This window comes from Eucyclogobius newberryi, unplaced genomic scaffold (assembly GCF_026437365.1).
Source record: "Eucyclogobius newberryi isolate DKJ021-1_F unplaced genomic scaffold, fEucNew1.0.hap1 SCAF_20, whole genome shotgun sequence".
NCBI lineage: Eukaryota > Metazoa > Chordata > Actinopteri > Gobiiformes > Gobiidae > Eucyclogobius > Eucyclogobius newberryi.
In genome coordinates, this window is record NW_027315835.1 from 15,932,704 (window position 1) to 15,958,745 (window position 26,042).

Consider the following 26,042-nt stretch of genomic DNA (forward strand, 5'->3'; position numbering starts at 1 on the left):
GCTAAATGCATGACGATACTGCGTGCACGTATGGGGAGAAATACGGGTTGGTGCGCGTGGTGAATCTAAAGTACAATTACAACAAGGCAGAGCGCGGATCAATAGAAATGCCCCGCGCAAAGCCAAGGCGATGACATACAACCACGCCATATGTCGTTTTTCAAAGTGTTATTCTCACGCCTCTAATGCGCTCCTCTCCGTCTTTGTTATGTGCGCGCTGCGTTCAAAAGACACGGCTAATAGAGAGGCAGAGAGCGCAGAGGTGGAAAGTAGTTAGCGATGTTACGAGTGAAGTACACAGTTTGCACGATTAAGTACTATAAATACAATATCGGTCGTGATTAGCAAAGTACAAACACTGCAAATATTGAAGTCATGTTCTCCACAGACGACAGGATATTATAGTCGGTATGAAATATTTAGATTTTTGTTTTAGTTTCCCATCTTTTCTCAAATGTTAGTGAAAAGTGTTATGCAAAAACAACTTAAATGAGTTTTTAACCTTGTTACAACAGCATTTCCACATCGGTGTCTTTTGTTATTGTCGTGCAACTGAGGATTGAGTGCGCTGCAAATTCCTGTTTTCACCTACCCCCTATCCCCCTGTAATTAGTTGTGATTATTTGATAAATTAAGTCTCCCAATGATACATGTAGGGTTCTAAAATGTCAAAAACATGTACAGTAAACGAGAATCTGCTGCTTGTCATGGTGAAATGTCAGTTTTGAACAGAAAGTCAATGGACCTGATTCTATAACTAACCATTTTATGTTGATATTGCGATTTACAATTAACAAAACATTGAAGTTGAAGTCTCCTTTAACACTTCTGGACGTGTTTGAAATATGCATTGTGACACATTAAAAGTATATTGTTTAATCCTATACAAAAATGTGACTTGTGAGAAGTTAATGTTTGGATACCATAAGAAAAGCTTTGGCTTTCCAGATAAATATAGTATTTATCACAAAAGACACCACATCTCTAAACAGAAATGGTGGTAGAAGTTATGTTATCACCAGTTTACTCCATCCTCAGGCCTAAACCAAAAGAAAGCAAATAATAAAGCTAGGAATTCAGTGACCTTAGAGTAGTTCAATAGACTTCAATAGATTTTTACTGTGAATGACTGGCTTGTGTTACTTTCAGTGTAGTTTTCTCCTCCCTTAAATCAGATATAAGGTAGTGGCGCATCAGTTCTCTGGCAAAGAAACTATAAAGAAGCTACGTGAATGAGCTGAGGGACAACAATGACATTTTTAACGTCCACATTAACGCAAGGACAATTTTGAATAGCACCAATAGTAGTAACACAAGCATCAATCAGAGAAAGCCCCACACTTTCTCCTTCAACTTTTTCTTCATAAGTCCACTCATCTTGTTATTTTGTATTCTGTGTCTGCTTCAAACAGCCAAACTCCACCAGGTCGAGTTCGGAACATAACACAAGAAAATTGCTCCAAAAAAAAAAACCAAACAATGCTGCGCAACTCACCAGCCGATCAAATCAAATAGCCGTCAATGTAACTTTGTATGTCTCCTTGAGGTGAACCTTTTTCTAACTGCTTTGTCTTTCTTGTCTTCCCTTTCCCCCTCCGTTTCTTCTGCTCGTGCTGCCCCGGACGCGTCTGCAACAGCGGATGAACTTGGCATCGAGTTCATGGGTAAGTTCTATTGACTGTGGTGGAAGAGCCGTCTCTCTGTAGCAAAAGTACAACACGGCAAGCTCACAGGAAACACACGGGCGGACATGCGAGAACAACACTAGTGCATGGGCTCACCTTGGAAAATGAATGTGAGCCAGTCGCCATGGAAACACTGTGGCTGGTGAATTAGGTGTATTCGGTCTGCATGAAGAATGAAGAACAGCGAGAGGAGGAGCAATGAAGACAGATAGGAGGTCTAGGATTTAATAGGCGGCCCAGGGTATAGTGAATAAATCAGCTTTTACTTTGAAAGGTACATTTAGCAGTGAGACAATGTTGAGTGTGCGGTTTTGAGATATCGGAGCAAAAAATCTGCTGCTTTAAATTACATTGCTATAGTGCCAGTACTTTGTATGAAACAGAGAAGTTGAGTGAACTTAATACACGCACATCTGCAAAAACACTTAAGTAAGTAAGTAAAATAGTACTTTTTTGAGCTTTAACTATATGCTATAACATTGTTCGCTCATCACAAACATACCTGGACTTGAATTTAGCTTGTATTTAATAAGTCCTCTCTCCTCTGAGCCTCACAATCAGATATGATTTTTTCATAGTTACACATCTAGGTGTCTTCTGCATTGTAGATTAAATCGTCGCCAGACTCGTTCTAGGCATTTCTAATCACATCATGTCCTTGACTGTGTGATTAGCATGTTGGGGTAAGCTAGCTTTTGTGTGTTTCCCCATGGTATTGTAATTCTCTCTGTTGCCAGTAGAGAGAATCCCAACACAAATCCTGATCAGGGATCGTCTCTCCGGTATATAAAGTAAGGTGTGTTTTCAGTGGATACATTATTTTAAGTTTTAAAACATGAGATGCCAAAGTTAATCAAAAGGATGTTTAATAGTAACAGTTCAAATGATGCATAACATGGGTCCTTTAAGTTTGAAAGTCGACCAAAGGTTAAAATCATCCATAGAGAAACAGTAGTTAAAAACAATATAAAAATCAAAAGTAATATAGAAAACAGCGGTGGAACAGTTGCTGGGTCATAACTGCTAACTAAATGTATTATTATATAGCAGTGGTTCTCAAACCTTTCATACAAAGTACACACTAAGAAAATATTTGGCCTTCCGAGTAACACTAGATCCAAACAAGGTTTATTCCAGGTCTAAAATGGAACTACTTCTAAAGAAGAACTAACATAAACAAAGACAAAAATGCGGATTAAATTCTTTAAATTTGCAAACATTTGAACTGCAGATGAACGTGTGTACCACCCATCAGCGGTACTATCACCACAGTTTGAGAACCACTGCTTTATTATTGCGTTTAGTTTTTAGCATTTTAAAATCTTCATTGGTTAAACATTTGGCGAATTGAAAATTGTCTGAGGTGTGATAACATAATCCTGAGCTCTAGATTGTTTTGAGATTTATTCATGTTTATTAATTAATCCTTTTACCTTTCATAGAAGCATGTTATGATGAAGATTATTGTTGTAATTTGAAGTGTTTTGAGTAAAAGTTTTAATTAACGAAGTTGAGATGACTTGCGATCCTCACTAAAATCGATAAATAACTGGCCAGTGACATGATAAATTGATTAAATTGCCATTGCATCCTCTTTTTAATACATTTTAGACCTACATAAAAGATTTTCTCAAAGAAGTTGTTATAATCTATGAAAACAGTGCTGCCCGGTGGTGCAGTGGTCAAGGCATCAGCATATGTATGTCAGGCTTGTGCAGCAGTGGCCGTGATGTGCTGCATGTCCTCCCTTCTCTCTGAGCCTTTCACACTCACCTTTCCTGTCTAATGAAGCCTCCGGGCCAAAAAATATTTTAAAAAAAGAAAGAACGAATAAGAAAAACTATGTAGACAGCCATGACATTTGACATTATGTTATTATGCTTCTGTCACACCATAAAAACACTATTGTTTTCAAGATAATAAAAAGCTGTGGGAGATGACAACATCTGACTGCATAAAAAATCATGAAGGTTAATGTAGTTCTTCAACTCATTTGATGTTGATTTTGTCTGCTATTGATTACATATTTTGAATAAGTTACAACGGCTTTTACTTGAAAGGGTTAAAGTGCCTATGACAGGTCGGACGACTCATTGAACTAAATGCAGTTAAGATAAATATATTTAGAATTTTGCTCAAAATAATAAAAAATGTATTCCAGAATTGCAAATATTTTAGGTTTATCATTTAATTTCTTGTTTGTATTTGATGACATCACACTAGGAAACCACCCAGCAAACACTGGGCAAAAACTCATCTAATGTCAAAAAAATTTAATTTGATAAATAGAATTATATGAGAGCAATTTTATTTTGTTAAATGAATGTTTAGATAGTCAGAAATGCTGTTCATTTTGGAGAAAATATGCATTCACCTCGACTAGGATCATTATCAACATTTTCTCCACAAATAAGATATTCCTTTATTGTCCCACATGGGGAAATTTCATTGGTGCAACGCAGGAAGATACAGAGGTAGATACAGAAGAACAGATCACTTATAGGAAGTCTGAAAAACACTTTCAGTAGAAGATCTCCTATAAATAAATAAAAACTCCCATAGACAAATAAATAAATAAATACATAAATACCATTGCATGTGATCACGACAGTAATTGCACATGAATATGTGTCACGACAGCACATAGATTTCACATCAATTTCACATGAATTGCACATGAATTCCAACAGCAATTGCACATATGACAGAATTGCACATCAGTATTAGGTTAGGTCAATATTGCGAGTGTTCAGGACTAACAGTGTTTGTTATGAAGTCTGACAGCAGCAGGAAGGAAAGACCTACGGAACCTTTCCTTCACACATCGAGGGTGGATCAGTCTCTCACTGAAGCTGCTCTCCAGAGCGGAGAGAGTGTCCTGCAGGGGGCGACACTCATGGTCCAGCATAGATGTGAATCTAGCCAGGACCCTCCTGTCCCCCACCTCCTGCACCGAGTCCAGAGCACAGCCCAGGACGGAGCTGGACTTCTTGATGACTCTGTCCAGCCTCTTCCTCTCCCTCTCTGTGATGCTGCTGCTCCAGCAGGCCACACCGTACAGGAGGGCTGATGCCACCACAGAGTCGTAGAAGGTCTTCAGGAGTGGCCCTGTCACTCCAAAAGACCTGAGTCTCCTCAGGAGGTAGAGCCGACTCAGGTCTTCAGGAGTGGCCCTGTCACTCCAAAAGACCTGAGTCTCCTCAGGAGGTAGAGCCGACTCTGGCTCTTCCTGTACAGTGCGTCTGTGTTATGAGTCCAGTCCAGTTTGTGGTTCAGATGAACACCCAGGTACTTGTATGAGTCCACTCTCTCAATGTCCCGTCCCTGGATGTTCACTGGCGAGGGGGCAGTGGGGTGGCGTCTGCGGAAATCCACCACCATCTCCTTGGTCTTCCCCGCGTTGATGAGGAGGTGGTTCCGCTGACACCAGTCCACAAAGTCCTGCGCCAGTCCTCTGTACTCCTCGTCATCGTCGTCCGTGATGAGTCCGATGATGGCAGAGTCGTCAGAGAACTTCTGCAGGACACAGCTGTCCGTGTCATGTCTGAAGTCTGCAGTGTAAAGGGTGAAGAGAAAGGGCGCGAGGACAGTGCCCTCACACTGCAGGTCCGAGTGTCACACACACAGTTCCGGGCTCTCACAAACTGGGGGTCGGTCTGTGAGGTAGTCCAGGATCCACTCTGCCAGGTCATACTCCACACCAGCCGTCTCCAGCTTGTCCCTCAGGAGCAGCGGCTGGATGGTGTTGAAGGCGCTGGAAAGATTGAAGAACAGAATCCTCACAGAGCTGCCAGGCTTTTCCAGGTGAGAGAGAGAGCGGTGCAGCAGGGAGATGACAGCGTCCTCCACTCCGATGCCAGACCGATATGCAAACTGCAGCGGGTCCATGGCTGAGCTCACGGTGGAGCGGAGGTGGTCCAGGACCAGCCGCTCCAGTGTCTTCATCAGGTGGGACGTGAGAGCCACTGGCCTGAAGCTGTTGAGGTCTTTGGGGCGCGGTGTCTTAGGCACAGGTACCAGACAGGAGGTCTTCCAGACCTGTGGTACCACCCTCAGCTTCAGGCTCATGTTGAAGACATGCTCCATAACTCCACACAGTTCATCTGCGCAGGACTTAAGGAGCCTGGGGCTGATGCCATCAGGTCCTGCTGCCTTCCTCACTTTAATCCTCTTCAGCTCACTCCTCACCTGTGCTGCTGTGACAGTCAGTGGTTGGCAGGGGGACCGTGTGCTGGGGGGATGGGTGAGTCCAGGCGAAGTGGAGAGCTGATGGTCCGGGGCAGATAAGCGAAGAGGAACAGATGCAGGGCATTGTCCAGCTGTGGAAGAGGGAGCATGCAGCTGTGCAGGGGGAGGGGCGGGTGACCGATCAAACCTCAAGAAGTGAGCATTTAAATCATTCACCCACTGTAGATCCCCCTCTGTCTGGGCAGGGGGGATTTTGAAGCCCGAGATGGTTTTCAGGCTCCTCCACACTCCTTGAATGTTCTTTTGCTGCAGCTGCTCCTCCATCCTCCTCTTGTAGCCGGCCTCAGCCTGCCTGATCTTCCTCCTCAGCTCCTTCTGCACAGTCCTCAGCTCCTCCTTGTTCCCTGACCTGAAGGCTCTCTTCTTCTCCTTCAGCAGAGCCTTCAGTTCACGGTTAATCCATGGCTTGTTGTTTGGAAAACACTGCACCGTCCGGGAGGGAACAATGTTTTCAAAACAGAAGTTGATGTAGTCCGTGATGCACTCTGTGATGGTGTTGATGTCCTCCCCATGTGGGTCATAAAGCTCAGTCCAGACAGTGGTGCTGAAGCAGTCCCTCAGAGCCTCCTCGCTCTCAGCAGACCACATCCTCACCTCACGGGACACCACAGGCTGCCTGCGCACAATGGGTTCATACACAGGCCTCAGATGTACAAGGTTGTGGTCCGAGCTGCCCAGGGGAGGGAGGGGGGAAGAGGAATAAGCCTCCTTGGTGTTGGCAAAAAACAAGTCCAATGTTCTATTCTCTCTGGTGGGGCAGGTGACATACTGGGTGTATGTTGGTAGAACAGAAGAGGGAGAAGCGTGGTTAAAGTCACCAGAGATGAGGAAGAGAGCCTGTGGATGCTGTGTTTGCAGCCTACAAGTGCAGGAGAGCAGTGCTTCACAAGCATTTTCAGCATTGGCAGACGGGGCCACATAGACTGCGATCAAAATCACATGTGAGAACTCCCGGGGCAGATAATATGGCCTCATGCCAACAGCCAATAGTTCAATATCCTTGTTACATAGCTGCTCCCTCACTGTGCAGTGTTCGGGTTTGGACCAGCTCGTGTTCACATACACCGCCAGACCTCCACCTCTTTCCTTCCCGCATTCTCTCGTTCTGTCCGCCCGCAGCAGATGAAAATTGTCCAAACCTACAATAGAATCTGGCATTTCTGCTGTTAACAAGGTCTCTGTGAAAATCAAGACGCTGCTGTCCCTATAAATCTTCTCGATTGATGTCAAAGCATCATTTATATGTACAACAGATATAAGTACACCAAATAAGGTCAAAATTTTACAAAAAATCTTAAAAACCTGTGATAGGCACTTAAATCTCGTCAACATAATCATAACCCTGAATTATTATTAGTATTTTGATTATTATTTCAAGCATGTTTAGCCTGCTGTGAGATAAATACGTCTCTCGCTCTTTATTAAGCGCATACAGTTGTTTGGCCTCTGGGACAGTGCAGATCACAATGTCACACATACTGTTTTCCCATTATCTCAGCTCGGTGTAAGCAAAGCGGCCTCTTTGTGCGCATGCATAAAAACCTACATCACACGCTGTGAAGTTTTCTATTAGGCCCTCGTCGCGCACACACAGGGCCGTTGTCATGTTTCCACTCCAGCCTTGGGAAATAGAAGAGAGCGGGCGCCCGGTAAAAGACGCTACAGTATTCTTCAGATGACTGCTTTTAATCTGCGCACAGCAAATTAGTTCACAAAGGCGGTCCAGGTGGGCGGCGGCTGCGGAGGGGGAGTTCATCGATTGATATGTGCATGGATGACAGACATGGATCACTTTTATAGCGGGGTTTTAATACGATGTTTTGTTTATTGTTAGCTTATTTGACTGACTTATTGGCTTATTGGCTGGCTTATTGGACACGCTCAGGACAATATAAACTCAGGACAATATAAACTCAGGACAATATAAACTCAGGACAATATAAACTCAGGACAATATAAACTCAGGACAATATAAGCTCAGTTGAAGCCAGTGTAGTGATGGAAGGCTCACTTGCCCCTCAATATATATAACTAAAATATGAGAAACTTTCATCTTTATTGTCATGTAGTTTAGAATTTTTCATTTTTTTTTCACGCTTCGAGCCATTATTGTGCTGGAACATTGTTCACGAGTCTCACTCACTAAAGATGTGACTTTGCACATTATGGAAGCGCTTTTACGCCACTAGGAAATAACATAAAATGGGCAAATACTGGATATTTCTTTTGTTTTACGCCTGTTTGAGGGTTTGTTTTATGAACAGCTAGCCATTGTTGTCCTATTACGTTGTATCTTGTATTGTAAAGCTTCTTTGAGTGTCCATAAAGAGCTATAGGTTTGAGGTATTATTATTATTATCACACTTGGTCCAAATTGTGATTCCTTATCAAGATTATGAGATAGCTAAAAAGATGAGCTAACAAATTGTAATATATTTAGTCTAAATGAAATGTCAAAAGTTTTGATGAACTTGGTTAAGTAAATTGAACTAATTAACTAAATTAAGTCAAAATGAAAACTTCAAAACATTGTATTTTCTAGTGGTGGAAATGAGCTTCCATAAACTAACCACAATTTCGGTTGTCTACACCCACTTTTTAGTGCGTGTTCCTGAGAAAGCATATCTCGTCATCCTGCAGAGTTCAATATTTGATGGAGTTCTTTAAAATGATAACGGTGCTTAATTTGTTCCAGTTGCTGAGTCTCAGAGTAGATATGTTTCAGGTTGAAGATGCCATTTTGCCATAAATACTCGAGCAATGCTCTCTTTACCGGATTTGCCCTGCAGTCATGTGTGGAGTACTTTTTGTAACATAAAAACCCTGTGGGAATGTAGCTTGTACGTTTATCCACATGACAAGGCCAGAAGATCTGCTGCTACATTTCCTTTCAAACTACCAGACTTGGTGGACTATTCTTTTTTCAGCTCTTCAGTGGTCCTTTGTTAACAGTTGTATTTTGTTCTGATTGAAACTGGTCATTTTGCCTGTTACAAAGAAAACGTTTTTCTTTTCTCAGGTTACTCAAGAGCAATGACAGTGGTGCAACAGGGAAAGACATTTACGTCAGATTTCAATGTTGGCTATTTTTGAGGTCGTTTTAGTGAAATACCTGCCGGTCCAAACACACATTGAAGATCAGCCTCTGTTGGTGATTTTTTCATTTTAGAATGTGCGTCTCCGATTCATTCAGTCATGCGGGTCTAGTTAAGAGTATGGAGACAGTCCCATGCCTTGATAAATGCAGGTAGGGGATTGGTTTTATGGTGTATGTGTTTAACATTAGGAATCAGCTGTAGAAATTGTCGTCTGTAAAGACAAAGGCATAATATCACTTGCATTGTCACTGGCACTTTTAGATTCCACTCACTGGTGCAGCTAAAGCATAAATCATTCATGGGAAGTCATTCTTATTGTTAGTGCTTTGTTTGAAAGCATTCTAACAGGATTACTTATTCATTTTATTTTTCTTTAAAACTACACAAACGGGCTCAGCTAGCTGTTGTAATATTAAATAATGCCATTATGCATGACTGGCCCATTTCAGATGAATATTATGTGACTGAGTGCAGCGTGCGCCTCAGTAATGGGCCACTTGTGGGAATTCCTTCTTTTTGTTTTTGTTTTTTAAAGAATTTATCGGACAGTACAGTTGTAGTGTGAAAGGGGGAGAGAGAAGGTAGAGCCATTCAGCAAACGTCAACGCCTGGAAATAAACCCGCAACGTAGAGTTCATCAGAGTCAGAATCAAAATAGGTTTATTGCCATTGAGTGAAGAACTAGGCTCCGTAAGTCTGAGGTGAAAAAGTTTCTGAAATTGTTCTAAGTGACACGCCTCACTGACATTAACAGACCTGATTGCACAGTTCAGTTTGAGTTTGGCTCAAGGCGCGATGGAGGGAGTGGTGCATAAAGTATTAGAAAATTGTCTATTCACACCCAAACTGCTTTGCACATCACTGCAAATTTGGCGTCATGGAATCAAATTTGAATGAGAATGGCCACAACTGTTTACTTAGTGCATTTTAATATATAAGACACCCTCTGGTGGTTTTTTCCCTTTTTCATCAGCATTGTTACATATTGAAAAAATCTCCCTGGTAGCTTCACACTCACAGAACTCATAAATGTTTATTCAGACAGAGAAAAACTGGGGTGTCCCTGCAGCTTTACCTCTGTGTACACTCTGACACACTGCAGCTCCTGTTAGTACACTTCTAGTCACTCAGTCCCAGAACTACGGCAGCCTGATGTTGACAAACTTATGCAGACAAGTACACAGAATACATCCCGGGACACCTCCCTGTCGACAGCATCAGAAGGTCACGAACAGGTCGCAGGGGTTTTGGGGCAAATTTGTCACCGCTGATGAAAGTGTGGTGTGTGGGGCTGTGTGTGAGTGTTTGTGAACATGTTCTGGTGGAATGTCTTTGATTTCAAGTTAGTTTTGTTTTGAAGATTGAAATGTGAGAGAATGTATTACAGGCTTGGTTTGATCTGGTTAAGTTTTAGCATAGTCTTTTAACTGAAACTCTTGTGTGGTCCATTCATTGGTGCAAAATATTGAGGGCTTTTTACCATTCAAAAGATACGTTGTTAGTTTAAATTCTTTACTATGACAACAGTCCTAATTTCTTATTATTCTGAAACCCATGGATAGTCATGGATTATTTCTTGTAAGCCTGTGTATGCTATTAAATCTTCTTTAGTCCAGGTTTGGCTTGGTATTTTTTATTTACCTGTATTTATTTGTCCTAAATTATCTCTGGTCAAATCCACACACTATGACCTTGTTTCAGTATGTTCGAAAATACCATGATGATGTTCTGACTTTATTATGGTAGCCTTGGTTTAATTTATACTTCTGTTGTATAAAACAAGCACTGTGGGAACCTTTTGCACTTCCTGTTCCTTCATGTTCATCCAGAGTAGAAACTATGGACCAGGGGCCACACTTTGGAGACTTATTTTTCGCTCTTGCTCTGGCATGGGTACTTTCCAGAACCAGACCAGGAACATTTTGGTCACAAAAACATGTACAACACTGCTTTTGTTGGGGAAATATTTTCAAAATAATTTTCAAACTTTATTGATCCACAAGAGCTTGGACACAGCAGCTCTAAAAAATGAATGTATAACTAGTAAGTAGTTATTCAAATTGGGTGGCAATGATTTGTATTATAGTTGAAATAGTTTGACTTTTACTTTTTTGTGCTTTACAGTTTTGTGCATTGCTGCATGTGAGTCTGTGAGTCTGTGCTCATCCACCCCTTTGCACTGCGCTAACCAGGGCAAGTGCCAGTGTGCAGTCAGTTCATTCACACAACTCTACGGCCATCAGCTGCTTCTTGTCCCTCCTGACCTTAAGCCTGGAGCCGTGACGTGCTCTGCTCCGACACCACAAGTCCGGGAGCGCTCATTTCGCCGCTAATTCTCTGACGCCGGCGGACGGCGAACACTGAGGCCACACAAACACTCGGATATGGGTCCCACGCAGCGCAGACAGCCGAATACCAGTGCCTGCTGGGTCTGTCTGAACCAAACGATTATCACACTTCACTTAGCACATGTCAGAGAGTACTGGCTCAGCAGCCTTGTCCTGATCTGTAGCACTAAGCCTGACTTTTACTGACAGCAATACGCCATCGCTGGGGTTATGCTAATGTGGGCAGTGGAACAGTACAGTGTCCACTGGGTTCGCACATTGGCCTCGTCTTCATTTACAGTTATAGTGGAAGAAGACGTAAAGGACACATCTTATTCTAAATTGGCTTTATTTAACTATCAAGGTTTTTGATTTTTGTTTGTTTGGTTTTTCTTTTTTGTTAAAAAAGAAAGACCTTCTTTAAACAGGAATGGAGGGCTCAGATTCTATCTTCCTGGTATCTATAATGGAATACTGAACCCCTGGAAAGGTAGAGGACCAGGACCAGGACATTCAGATGCTAATCAGGTACTCAGGGTGGTTGAGCCAGGGTCTCACAAAGACAAAGAGGTTTCTAATAGCCCATTAAGATTCTGAATAGGCTAGCTCGGTAGATACAAGGGGGGAGTTTCTGTTGAAACAAACAACTCTTTCTACTTCAGGAAGGCTCCTCCCAATGGGCGGGTCTTACCACAGAACAGTATTAATATCGGAGTTCTCGATCTAAATTCTTTTATTGACAATGACTCTTGGATGAGAGTCGAAACGTCTATTTTTTTCAAACTGAGTCCAGATGACTACAACTGAAGCTTTTTCTACAACTATCAAGGTTCTAACATTGTTCCCCCATCAAAAACATACCGGAAGTTGCATTTAGCTTTATTCACGCTAGTTTGCTGAGTTCTGATTCCTAAGTCGTCTCTGAGCGTCAAAAAACACTCCCAGATGTGTGTTCTCTCGATCTGTGATTTGGCTCGAGAATCTTCTTTGCTGTTTTTAAGTCCGTAATGCATCACCAAACTCGGCTCAAGCCTTTCTGCCATCAAATCACAATCAATACAACAGCTCAGCTTCATTAGCCCGTTAGCATAACACCAATGGTTTTTTCTCTAAAATATGTATTTCCCTCCGCTGCCAGTAAATGGAGCCCATAGCTAAGTTCCTCGCTTAGACAAGAGGTAGACAAGAGCATGTTTAAAGGTCACAATAGAAATTATGCATGATATTTGTCCTTTAATAATATTTGTCCAATGGGGGTCACAGAATTATTTCAGGGGTCCCCAGATGATAAACAAGGCTTGACGCCTTTCAAATGCAGTGGTGAATGAATATTCTTGTTTGCTGGCGTATCAAATCAATTTATAAAAATCAATCAATAGACATAGGGCAATTTCAACAATTTGTGGGTAGCATATTTTTTGTGCTTTGTGAATGCTAACCCAACGACTGTTATTATGGGGTGAGCAACTGAGAAAGAAGAGTTTTGGTAAATAAAGGTAAAAATTAAATACATTTTGGTTTAGGCATCAGATTTTTGTATCAAAGCCTGCATGAAGAAATAACTGTTTGCATTGGAAGTGCAATACATCCGGCATAAAAAAGTTAAATGTGATGCAGAAGTTTAGTTTTTAACTGTTAACTAGAAATTATGTCATAAGTAGTAAATACACAGTGAGTTATTTCCCTACTGCATCCAAATGGATCTCTAAAGCACACAGGGCACATCACTGACCTAAAGGTTCAGCTAACATCTTTCTCTTTGAATGGATGAACTATGAACTTTATTTTCACTTTTCATGGCATCTCTTTATAATGAACAATCTGACTCAACCTTCACCCTCCTTCTGCCGGCTACACAAAAAGCATACACCGAACTACCTTTTACTTTTGTTTCACTGAAATAATTGGACATTTCCTGACCGATTCATTTGTAGTACTTTGTGTCATGGTGCAAAGTCTCCCTCCTAACCATACGTTCTGTCTCCTTTACAGAGAGCGGGGACACTTACCAGAGGCAGGTGCTGTCCATATTCTCCATCGCCTCGGGGATCGGCCTGCTCGGAGTGGCATGCATGGCTCTGTATCGCCGCAACAAGTGAGTTATGCCAATCCCCACAGCACAGTGGAGAGAGAGAGAGAGAGAGAGAGAGAGAGAGAGAGAGAGAGAGAGAGAGAGAGAGAGGGAGAGAAGGAGGGAGGGAGGGAGGGAGGGAGAGAAGGAGGAAGACAGGGATAGGGAGGGAGAGGGACAGCGAGAGAGACAAGAAAGAGGGAGAGAGCAACACAGAAGGAGAGACAGATAGATAGAGAGAGAGAGACAGAGCGAGAAAGACCGAGAGAGAAAGTGAGAGAGAGAAAGAGACAGGAGAGAGGGAGAGAGAGCGACAGACAGACAGACAGATAGAGAGACAGAGTAAGAGAGAGAGAAAGCGAGAGAGAGAGAGAATTCAGGTCCATTTTTAACAAACAAGGATCAATAAAGTACAGTCTTGAAAAATGCACCATTACATTATAAGGAACATTGCTAAAGATATGTCCTCTCTTATAACAGACATTTGAACTTGAAAATACAGTGTGTGTCTGTATGTGTGTGTGTGTGTGTGTTCGTGTGTGCATGTGTGTGTGTGTGTGTGTGTGTGTGTGTGTATGTCTGTATGTGTGTGTGTGTGTGTGTGTTCGTGTGTGCATGTGTGTGTGTGTGTGTGTGTGTGTGTGTGTATGTCTGTGTGTGTGTGTGTGTGTGTGTTCGTGTGTGTGTGTGTTCGTGTGTGCATGTGTGTGTGTGTATGTCTGTGTGTGTGTGTGTGTGTTCGTGTGTGCATGTCTGTGTGTGTGTGTTCGTGTGTTCGTGTGTGCATGTGTGTGTGTGTGTGTTTGTGTGTGTGTGTGTGTGCGTCTTGCTAACCGACTCTGACACAGGTGCAGCATCTCAAAGACAAAAGCCATAGGAGACAGAGCGCCGTAATAGCGCCGTAATGTATGTGGCGGCACTTTAATGGCTCTTGATAAACAAAAATAGGTTTTATTTCTATCGCTTTGGAGCAGCACCTATTGGCCGCTGTGACTGCAGTGCTTTGTGGGATTAATGTAGCGGAAACCATCCCCGACTCAGACACATCGTTTTCCTCTGCTCACAGAATTCTTCAGAAGCGCTGCAAAAGTGTAGCAGGAGTTTACTGGGGAGATTAATGGTCAGCGCGCTCCTGGTTGATGCAAGGCAGGCAATTATACACGTTATGGAGGAAAAACTAAAGGCTTTTCAAATGATACTTAGTCATGATAAATAGTGCGCACTTTTTGTAATACGTTTGAGGGAAAAGCCGTGGTGTCGGGCTTGATGATTTCTATTTTCTGGGACGATGGGGTTTGTCATTATATTTAATACCATATCGACGTGTGTTCGTTTTCACAACAACGAATGTGTTTCTGAAAAGCTGTGCAAATTATTTCTGCTGTTTTAATTATTGACCTTTACCTTGGGTTGATTGAAAAATAAAATGAAATAACAAATACTCGGCTGCAGTCGCGGCGAAGAGGATTTCACAACAGTGAAGGTTGCCAGTCACATGGGGCAATGTTTTCAAATGTTTTTACTGACAAAAACTGGGCGAGTGCAGCGCCTGAGGATCCATAAATTACACTTGTAGGGGATTAGCCTAGATCCTTCCTATACATCTAGAGCTCTTACTCACTATTTGGCATGTGATAAAAATGTATATATGCTTAAAGTCTATATGATTCTCTTGTTTTTCTACTTAGGCCGCAGTTAAGTTTGGCGAGAAATTGCTTCACGCACTCTTGTCTTTTGACTTAATACCGTTTTTACATTTAATTTAATGCTATTTTGCTTTGTCGGCGGTACTTTATTAAAAAAAAAATTATAATAATTTTGTATAAATCAATAATCCAAGTGCGGCGGATCCGTAAACCAAGTAATAAAATAACTAAGGCCTTATGACTTGGTGACTAAGTGAAGATTTCTCATAGTTTAACTTCCATTAAGTTGTAGTTTGTGAATACATTTTGAAAAATAAAAGTCCTTCTTCTTCTTTGGTGTTTTATGGCAGTTGGTATCCAAGTGTTACATTACTGCCAGACTTTATTCTTTAAAACACAGAGAATGAGTCCACACTATTCTCTACATAGGGCACTATTTAGGGCTCACGCCATGTTAGGGTGAATAGCTAAGGCAATCAAAATGTCCCACAATGCACCTTGAAAAGTAGTGTCCAGCGATGGTCACTGTTGACCACAATGCATTGCGAGACTCGGAAAAACAACAGCGACAGGTCTTGAAGCAGAAAAGCTGTTTAAATGCACTGTTGACTCAAGAATATGGACAAAACATATAAAAAAAAAAACATTACGCTGCAAAGTTGCTAGCACCAGCCGCTTACCTTAGCTTGAAGTCACATCACGGGCAAAAAGTAAAATAATATAGACTGTTTACTGTTTAATGTTCGATCCATGAATGTCTGGTGATTATTAGTCCATAAATAAGTGCGTGTCGGGTTTTACCAATATTTCTTTTACTGAAATCCATTCTTATCGAAGTTTTGCTAACTTTTTTTTCACTTGGACGAGTCACATGACCTGCAGCGAGGAGAAAGTAGTGAGTTGAGTGTCCAAATCGCTCCAGATTGAGCGCACTATATAGTCTAAATAGTGCTGGACTATGTAGTGAAGGACGGGTCAGGGGACAAGTGTGGCCATTCGGACGCAGCCAGAGACAATTTACACATAAATGACACAATCCTCTGACAGTTTAAACGATCATTCAACAAAATAAAGGTGTTATACAGTATTATTGTTTGTCAGATCATAACTGATGAGTAATTTATATGTACAACTACAATTATAAACTTTGCAAAAATTGTGAAACTGAGGACAAATAGGAAAAAAAATTGGTCGAATCTGAACTATAATTGTGTTTATTACGTTTTAATGAATATAATAATTGTTATGACTGGATTAATGCCGTAACAAGCAGCAGCATTTATTTGCAAATACTAAATGTTAAAACGGAGATTAATAAATACAAAGTAGGTATGAGTGGTGAGTATAAGTAGTACAGGGCACGTGAGTGAGAGAGTTGTGTGGTGCGTAAAACAAAAGTCAAGCTCAAATGTGCGATGGAAGGACGAGCATGGCGGGGCGAGGCAGCAGAGAGGAGAGAGAGTACGTGCATGTCGCCACGGCGACAGCAGGGCCTGGTGTAGGTGCAGACATCTGAACAGAGGGGAAGCAGCAACAGGCAACAGGATAACATTCCCTAAGAGCCCATACAAATACAAAGCAAATTAAAAAAGCATTTCATTTTCTTGAATTACTTTTGTGAGTTCACGTTCAGCTGTTGCAGTTATTGTTTCAAACTAATTCGTAAAGTGCTTCATTTTTCATCCACACAGATGCCAATCCACTTCTCACATTTTATTTATTAAAATAAAGTAACACTTCATTTACACCCAGAATTGAACTTGAAAGAAAACCATTTTTACTGCCACCTCACATTCAATCACTTTATGTAATTACACAGGGAAACCCCAAAGAGAAAAGTTCATGGGTACGCTGTTAAAACACAAAAGAGAATAAAGAACAAACAAACACAGGATATTAAAACACAAATAAAACATTCAATAAGATTAACCATTGCATAAAAACACATTCATACATACAATATGACATAAAATTGCATCAGTACTGCGGGTAGTCCATAGCGCCTCCCAGACCGGGCAGAAACATTTCTTTCGCTTGCTGAATTCAAATAACTTTTAGGCTATTAGAATTCTACATGGAATTTCTGTTCAGTTTAAAAAAAAATAAAAAATCTGCCTCTTTTGTCTGAATATTTGCACGAGGCCAAGCAATGGATGTTTCATGCTCCATTGACTGGATTAAATTTTCACTTGTCTTCCATGGCTGCTAATCAAAAAGTGTCACAGTGCTCCAACCTTATACACAAATAGCACAATAAATACTACTACTTCTACTACATTAATATACTTGGTAGTTCTGTATAAAACATGTTTGTCAGTTCAGCTAATGCATATATTTAGCAGTGTATGTGGCACCAGGAGGGTCAATAACATGTGATCATCTACAATCTATAACTTTACATGAAAGCAACAAGCTGTGCTCTAAATATACAAATCAATGGGACGACTCAAATTGCCATGGACAACCATTTACTGCAATGCAATTTATATTATGGCTAATATATGTGGTTACAGCCATATCCGTCTGTGACTTTGCGTGTGCGTGCGTGTGTGTGTGTGTGTGCGTGTGTGTGTGTGTGGTCGTATGTGTGTGTGTGTGTGTGGTCGTGTGTGTGTGTGTGTGTGCGTGTGTGTGTGTGTGGTCGTATGTGTGTGTGTGTGTGTGTGTGGTCGTGTGTGTGTGTGTGTGTGCGCGTGTGCGTGTGTGTGTGTGTGGTCGTGTGTGTGTGTGCGCGTGTGCGTGTGTGTGTGTGTGTGGTCGTGTGTGTGTGTGTGTGGTCGTGTGTGTGTGGTCGTATGTGTGTGTGTGTGTGTGTGGTCGTGTGTGTGTGTGTGTGTGTGTGGTCGTGTGTGTGGTCGCGTGTGTGTGTGTGTGTGTGGTCGTGTGTGTGTGTGTGCGTATGTCTGTGTGTGTGTGTGGTCGTATGTGCGTGCATGTGTGTGTGTGTGTGTGTGTGGTCGTATGTGCATGCATGTGTGTGTGTGTGTGTGTGTGTGTGTGGTCGTGTGTGTGTGTGTGCGTATGTCTGTGTGTGTGTGTGTGTGGTCGTATGTGCGTGCATGTGTGTGTGTGTGTGTGTGTGTGTGTGCGTCTTGCTAACCGACTCTGACACAGGTGCAGCATCTCAAAGACAAAAGCCATAGGAGACAGAGCGCCGTGCATGGACTTGTTTTGTAACGTTTCTTTTTCTGGTCTGATTCGCAGGAGACACAGAGAGAAACTTCAGGCCCATTTCTCCGACAGCCGCAGCCTGAGGGACTGTAGTGTGAACGCATCAGCTCTCATGTCCAAATCTACCAAGCCTCTGTACCATCAGCCACTGCAAAAAGTAAGACATCGCTGTTTATACTGAGGTGGTCCAGGTGTGGAGTGTGTGAATAATGCAATGTGAAGAGTATTTGAATGTCCAAAAAAACACAATGTAAAATGAATGACTCGATGTCATGACTGTCCGTGGTAAACTGTTATTTAGACATGGAAGAAAATGTGTTTAATCAGATTTTGAATTTTAAATGCTGGCGAATTTTTGTTGCTGAATTTTGACGTATGCATAGTCTGTATTTGATTCTCTCTTTAAAAGTGTTTGAAAATTGAAAATCCTGAGACATGCCACAAAATTCAGCACCTGAATATTAGGATAAAAACTATTCAAACAGGGTTTTTCAATTAGTGTGTTCAAAGTCAGAAATTCAAAGTCAGAAATTCATCCGCATTTAAAATTTAAAACAAGATGAAAACAATTATCTTCCATAGTTAGACCCCAAGAAATTCTCATTCCATAGCGGGGCAGGTTATAAAATGCAGACCACCATGTGTAACGTGCATTTACGTCTAAATTCTGTTCCTCATTAGACAAGAGAACAAGTCTGTGCGGTCCCTACTATCCCGGCTCTGCTAGTGCACTTGTACTTAGCAAGTGAACGAGAGAAAGAGCTTCCTGCTAGAGCGCCCTTAGAAGCCATTAGCCCATAAAAATATATAAATTACCCGCATCGTTGTATAGGCCACAGGGTTCAAAGTAGTGGCTTTTAGTCCGAATATTACGGTACCTTAATTGGTATTAGTAAAACACATTTTACAAATACCACAACTATGACCTTTCAATCAACGCAAATCCTGGATAACTTTAGTAGTGGTGGGCTAAAATAACTAAAATGCTAAAAAGCATCATCGTGATACTAAACTTGGTGATAAATGATGATGCATTAGTGTTTTTTGCTGCTTTAATTGCTGACGTATTACTTGTTTAGAGAAAGGGGTCCGAATTTTTTTTTTTTTTTACACTGTTTTGATGAGTGTGCTTCATATTAGGTTTGCGCTGGTCGTGGTTGAACAAAGAAATTGTGCTGTTAAAAAATAGTGACATATGGCAGTATATCATGTGCAATATATCGATTATTGCATACATATCAACGCAAAGTATATTTTTATATCACCGTATCGCGTCGTGAGGAACCCTGTGATTCCCCGTCCAAATGACTACATCTATTTCAACTGTCACCACTAATATAATATTCACCACTAGTTATTCAATGAGCTGTGGTTTCTCCAAAGTCATTATCACTGTTAATTCCACTGGTGTATCGCTGCTGTCACTTGTACTTCTTATAAAATTTAACTACATGTACCCTCTCCAAAAAGTAAGCCATCAGTCTATTACTATTGATTCAGCTCAGGTTTCATAACTCGCGTCATGTCTCCATCTTGTACAGAAATACTTTATCGAGGGCTAGGCAGGATGATGAATGATTTGGCTCTTAATAATGTCTCCACTGGCTGAAACCGTTTGTTCATTTCTGACACGAGTGGAGAGACAGAGCTCGGATTAGGGCCTGAAATAAATTTGCCCCGAGGAAAAATTTACACATCCCATTCGCCAGGACACATAAAGAACCGGGGTTTGCTGATTTAGCGCCGTTACAAATGTACAGCACTGGTGTCGTTTATCATAGAAGTATATTGTATTTAAAGTAGGCTGATCATCTCAAAATGTAGAGAAAGAGGGACAAGTTGTTACATTTGGTGGGACATACAGCTAACTGATAATAAAAGCCGTAACACTATATGATTTTGGCTTTTTATTTGGGTTGAAACAAGTTAATTGACTAATCGCAACTTATTTATTATTGGGATCATTTTGTCAGTTACTAATCTAGTTATCGAACAATTGCTATCTGGACCACAGACCACAAAACATGCCCTTTCCTGAGAGAAAAGTGTATTTGTTTTACTCAGACAGACCGGGAAATGCAGTCAAAAGACACAGACAACATTTTAAAAAGTCATGTTTTTTATTATTCTTTGTCTAAATCTCATACTTTCGGACCTTTTGCAATCTAAAAAATCTAATCGTTGCGAGATTATTCAATAGCAAAATAATCTTTGTTGCGGCTATCTTTTTTATTAGTCATAAATAATCAACAGAGTGAAATTGGATTTATAATAGGTGCCAACATATTACAACCCAGAACGTCAGTACACCCAACAAGAGGAGTGAATGTTATTGTATGCAAAGTATCCCTCCATGGAGAGAAGCAGAAATGTTTTATGTGCACCTTTTATGGAACTTTGGAAAATACAAGTCTGGAGGAACAAACTACAAACGGGATAATTGCTTTAATGGCGTTAACTTCACATCTGTCAAGAAAAACTGACAGTTTCCATCACACTCTCTGGGCTTTGAAGCAAAAGAAACACATTTCTAGAAAGAGACAGACGTAATGAGTGATCTGATTGCTTTTATAATTAGAGTTTTATTTCTAAGGAGATTTCAATCACAGTCAATTATTTCATATGAATGCTTCTTTTGTCAATATCAAGTCAGTTCTGTTGAATTAGTTTATTTTTAAAATAGATCAGAATTGTTGCTTTTCACTAATATCTTTCTTTGCACATTTAAAAACAACAATTTATAAGCAGGTTCGTGCTGGTCGGTTTAATCTTTCAAAAATAATTGTATTTATTGAAATAAATAGGTAGTTTTGGCAGATTCCCAATTTACTTTAGATACTTGTAGCATTGGAACAAAATCAAATGCTTCAAACGTTACCACGAGAATATCACGGCTCAAGCCTCATGTGAAGATGCTTGGAAATACTACTAATAGGAACTACTGCGACTTCTGAAGAGGGTTAAGATTACTTTTTTAAACTATGCACATTTTTAATCCCACACATTACTCTGTATAAATGGTTCTGTAATGCTTTGGATGTCCAATCCAAACTGTGAAAAGCCACTAAATCAGTGTTTCTCAGACAAATCTATTCATGTTTTTGTCATCCTTCAGGTTAAGCATTATTTAAAACTACCTGATTCATGGTCTAATCTCATTTTAGACCATTTTTAGTACTTATTAAGATTTGATAAAATACTCGGAAAGCCTCAAAATAAGTTAAGTTAGGTTGTACTTGGTGCAAAAAGTTTGAGAACCACATAATGTAGGTTTAATACATAGATAGCAGTATTTTGCCTCTGCACTAGCCGTTTAATAATGCAGCAGTGTCTAGTTGTGTGACTTGGCCAATCAAAAGCCTCCCCTCGAGCTATAGCCCCACCCACAGACTTGCGCTTGGCACCGGCGGAAAGACATTGAGGGCGCGGACTGGAATTATGGCCCTGAGCACTTGACAGCTTGTGCGAGAAACAAACTGGGGACAAGGAAAAAAAATATCTTAAATTTGAGGAAAAGAAAACAAATAGCAAGTTGACTGAACATTATACGAGGCAAACTGAATTACCGCGCACAACAAGAAGCATAAAAACTTTTATTATTGTATTTGTGTTTTCAATGTTGATGGAAGTAATTACTCACAAAAGGCCGACAGTATTTGGCCCACAAGAATTCTAAAGTATTTCAAACCAGGTCCAGGGGATGTGCGGGTATGTGGAAAGAATCAACAAGAAGTTTATTTTTCCCTGACACCACAGCCTTCTGGAGCAGTATTCAGGTAACAAGTACTTCTATGTGTTATCGCTTGTAAACACACGAGAAACTTGTACTGCTTTGGTGAAATACAGACCGCAGTAAACCGTAGTATTTGGTGCATTGGCAGTCTGCAAGTAACCTATTCAAAATGCATGTGCAACGTTTTGAAATCCTGGTGGTAGCTACGGCTGTACTGAGAATATTTGTACGGAAACATATCGTTATGGATTTCTTGGCAATGCGCATATCAATAAATTCCACCCCTGAGCTAAAAAATTATCTGTTTGTATGAACATTGTATTTTAATATTAACGGCAAGTTCGACATGAAATTCCTTCTTTATACTAAATTGTTACTATCGAAACATCATTTTAGTTCAATTTTAACTCCAGTTTTAAGGGATATCCATGTATCAGGACTCGTATCGTATCGTAGACCCTGTATCGGGATATGTTTTGTATATTAAGGTACAAGCCAAAATTCAGCCCTACTAGCTAATACTCTCATGAATGTTAATTAATTCATTGACTACTTTTCATAATTTTATTTCAATGTTTCAAGTAAAATATTTGTGACAGACCTGCATTGTCCCAAACTGTTTCTTTTTGGAACAGTACAGTATTCCTCCTCCTGTCTGCCCACCCTTTTACTTTTGTTAACTTTGGAAAGACAAAAAAACATAAAACCTTCTTCTCTGGGTGGCATCAAAGTGTGTGGAGACGTGCAGCCTGCTAACCAGGTCGCCGTGTCAAACCTGTGGAAAAATAGCCTTCCCTTGTTAACCTTAGCTGGGTGTGTGGTGCTCCCATGCCCCACCTCCTGGGCGCTTATAGTTGATGATCTTTAACTTTCCCACCTTAAGCTTCACTCACACGGTTCTATTATAGTCGTTGCTTTTTCTGCTTGGGTTATTACTTGTCTGGTGTTTTTGTTTTCCGCCCCTCTGCGTCAGTTCTGAAAACACGGCGCAGTTGGTTTTAGTGATGTTTCACTGCACACTGGGTCCTAGTATATTACAGTTGCTAAAATTCGAACAGTCCAAGTGTCACTAAAGTGGGCTGCTATGCTACTCTTGGAATATAATTGTTAATCTGACTGAAACACGTTGGACTACAGGTTGGATTTATTGAGATGCAGTGGTGGGCAAAAGTCTTGGACAGTTTTATTAAGAGTTGTGAACAAACAGAGACATCAAACAGGCTTACACAAAAGGACAATAAAGCAGGAAGAATCTGGTCCATAAATAATACAAGAACCAACCCCTATACCATGTTCCAAAAGTAGTCATCATCTCATTTACATCCAGATGAAGAGGCAGTTTGATAGAGGGGTCAAAAAGGCTCTATTTGTCAGGAAAAACAATCCTTTTTTCAACTGGAAAAGGGTCTTAACATACAACTTGTTAATTTCAGACCCAAACAAAACAGTTGGACCAATCAGAGTACAGGGGCTGGATGACTCATTAAGGTCATGACCAATCATAGTAGTTAGTTAGTTCACACATAGTTCACTTAGTTCACACATAACCAATTGTGAACAAGTAAGGGCAACAACAACACACTTGGCATGTTTGGCGGGCCGGATTATAAAGACAAACGGGCCGTATGTGTAGTGTAGTGTGTTTGTCTCATTCCACATCATGCTGCTCCGCTCCACTGCCATTGGTGTGAGTGAAGGCACTTCCACATCCCGTGAACGAGCAGGTCTGAACCACAGCTCCAACACTCCACCAGCGTCTGACCAAGTCACAATGGTTCAGAAGGCACATTTTGATAAGATTACTAATAGCTGATGATTTTACAAATTGTTGCTTTGATAGTTTGATTCAGTAGACTGTTAAACACTGTTGAAATACTGACTGGAGAAAACTTTAATTGGACTCATTCATGTAACAGTTGCATAATTACACTCGGGGTGGAGGTGTAAACTATGTGTAAACTGATGTGACATGAGCCCAGAAAACTGTTATCTGAACTCGTGGAAATGTTGGTTAAATTCAGGACTTTTATTTCACAAGCTCTACACAGTAAAGTAGTGTGCAAATCCATGGCCTTTAGACAATATTTACCTGCACTTTACCGCGGCTAAATACTCTTGAAACCATAGCCAATGACAGGACTATTCAACTGGCGGCCTGCGGGCCAAATCAGACCCACTAAGTAATATGGTCCAGCCCATCATGATAAAATGGGCCATGGGCCCGCCCATATTTTTTCGTAAACTGAGTTTGTCCTTAGTACACTATGTTAGCTCTTTTATTCAGTAGCCTACTGTACTATGCAACTAGACTTTGTCCGTGCTCCGATGCAGCGGCATCTTTACTTACACTTCCTTGCTCACGGAGCCAAGCGGCCAATGATAAGAAGCGGAGGAGACACTGAAAACAAAGTCTGGGCAAAAATGTTCTGTTTTTATCTTTACTGAAAGAACAATACACAAACAATGACAACAGCAAGGCCTATACTTAATATTCCTGCAAAACGGATTATTAATATTGAATGGGACACACACTACTTTTACGCTTAAAACCTGAGCTGAACCGATAAACAAACACTCACATGGTTCAGCCTCTTTTTATTTTCTCCTCTCAGCGCGGTGCAGCTCACGTCTGCCACATAAATAATGTGAATGACACAGTTTTTTCTTTTTATAAAATCCATGGGAAACATGTCCACCTTCTTCACCTCTGTCTTCACTTTTAAGTCAATTTTAGAGTATCAAAAGTAAGTTAGCGCTATCTTTTTTCTTTTTTTTATTGCTACAACTGTTGGTTGACCAGTTATGATGCTGTTTAGTCAATGGAAAGTCAGGAAATACGACAGCCTAAATAAAGCATTCATAAATCAAAAAATGATTATAATCAATTATTATTGATTGTAATTTGTATGATAAACATGTCTTCAGTTGTTAGTCGGAGTCGTGTAGTGTGGACCTCAGACTCTATAATCACACTCAGTCCAGTCGTGTAGTGTGGACCTCAGACTCTATAATCACACTCAGTCCAGTCGTGTAGTGTGGACCTCAGACTCTATAATCACACTCAGTCCAGTCGTGTAGTGTGGACCTCAGACTCTATAATCACACTCAGTCCAGTCGTGTAGTGTGGACCTCAGACTCTATAATCACACTCAGTCCAGTCGTGTAGTGTGGACCTCAGACTCTATAATCACACTCAGTCCAGTCGTGTAGTGTGGACCTCAGACTCTATAATCACACTCAGTCCAGTCGTGTAGTGTGGACCTCAGACTCTATAATCACACTCAGTCCAGTCGTGTAGTGTGGACCTCAGACTCTATAATCACACTCAGTCCAGTCGTGTAGTGTGGACCTCAGACTCTATAATCACACTCAGTCCAGTCGTGTAGTGTGGACCTCAGACTCTATAATCACTCAGTCCAGTCGTGTAGTGTGGACCTCAGACTCTATAATCACACTCAGTCCAGTCGTGTAGAGTGGACCTCAGACTCTCTATAACCACACTCAGTCCAGTCGTGTAGTGAGGACCTCAGACTCTATAATCACACTCAGTCCAGTCGTGTAGTGAGGACCTCAGACTCTATAATCACACTCAGTCCAGTCGTGTAGTGTGGACCTCAGACTCTATAATCACACTCAGTCCAGTCGTGTAGTGTGGACCTCAGACTCTATAATCACACTCAGTCCAGTCGTGTAGTGTGGACCTCAGACTCTATAATCACACTCAGTCCAGTCGTGTAGTGTGGACCTCAGACTCTATAATCACACTCAGTCCAGTCGTGTAGTGTGGACCTCAGACTATATAATCACACTCAGTCCAGTCGTGTAGTGTGGACCTCAGACTCTATAATCACTCAGTCCTGTCGTGTAGTGTGGACCTCAGACTCTATAATCACACTCAGTCCAGTCGTGTAGTGTGGACCTCAGACTCTATAATCACACTCAGTCCAGTCGTGTAGTGTGGACCTCAGACTCTATAATCACACTCAGTCCAGTCGTGTAGTGTGGACCTCAGACTATATAATCACACTCAGTCCAGTCGTGTAGTGTGGACCTCAGACTATAT

The 26,042-nt window shown here is 41.1% G+C and overlaps 1 protein-coding gene across 1 annotated transcript in view; it reads left to right on the forward strand.

Moving 5' to 3' along the window:
* nrg3b (neuregulin 3b) overlaps positions 1 to 26,042 on the forward strand; it is a 311,990-nt gene that overhangs the window by 257,213 nt on the left and 28,735 nt on the right. The window contains 3 exon segments of the mRNA XM_072455883.1: positions 1,638 to 1,664; positions 13,351 to 13,453; positions 18,280 to 18,403. Of these exon segments, the coding sequence (XP_072311984.1) occupies positions 1,638 to 1,664; positions 13,351 to 13,453; positions 18,280 to 18,403 (254 nt within the window).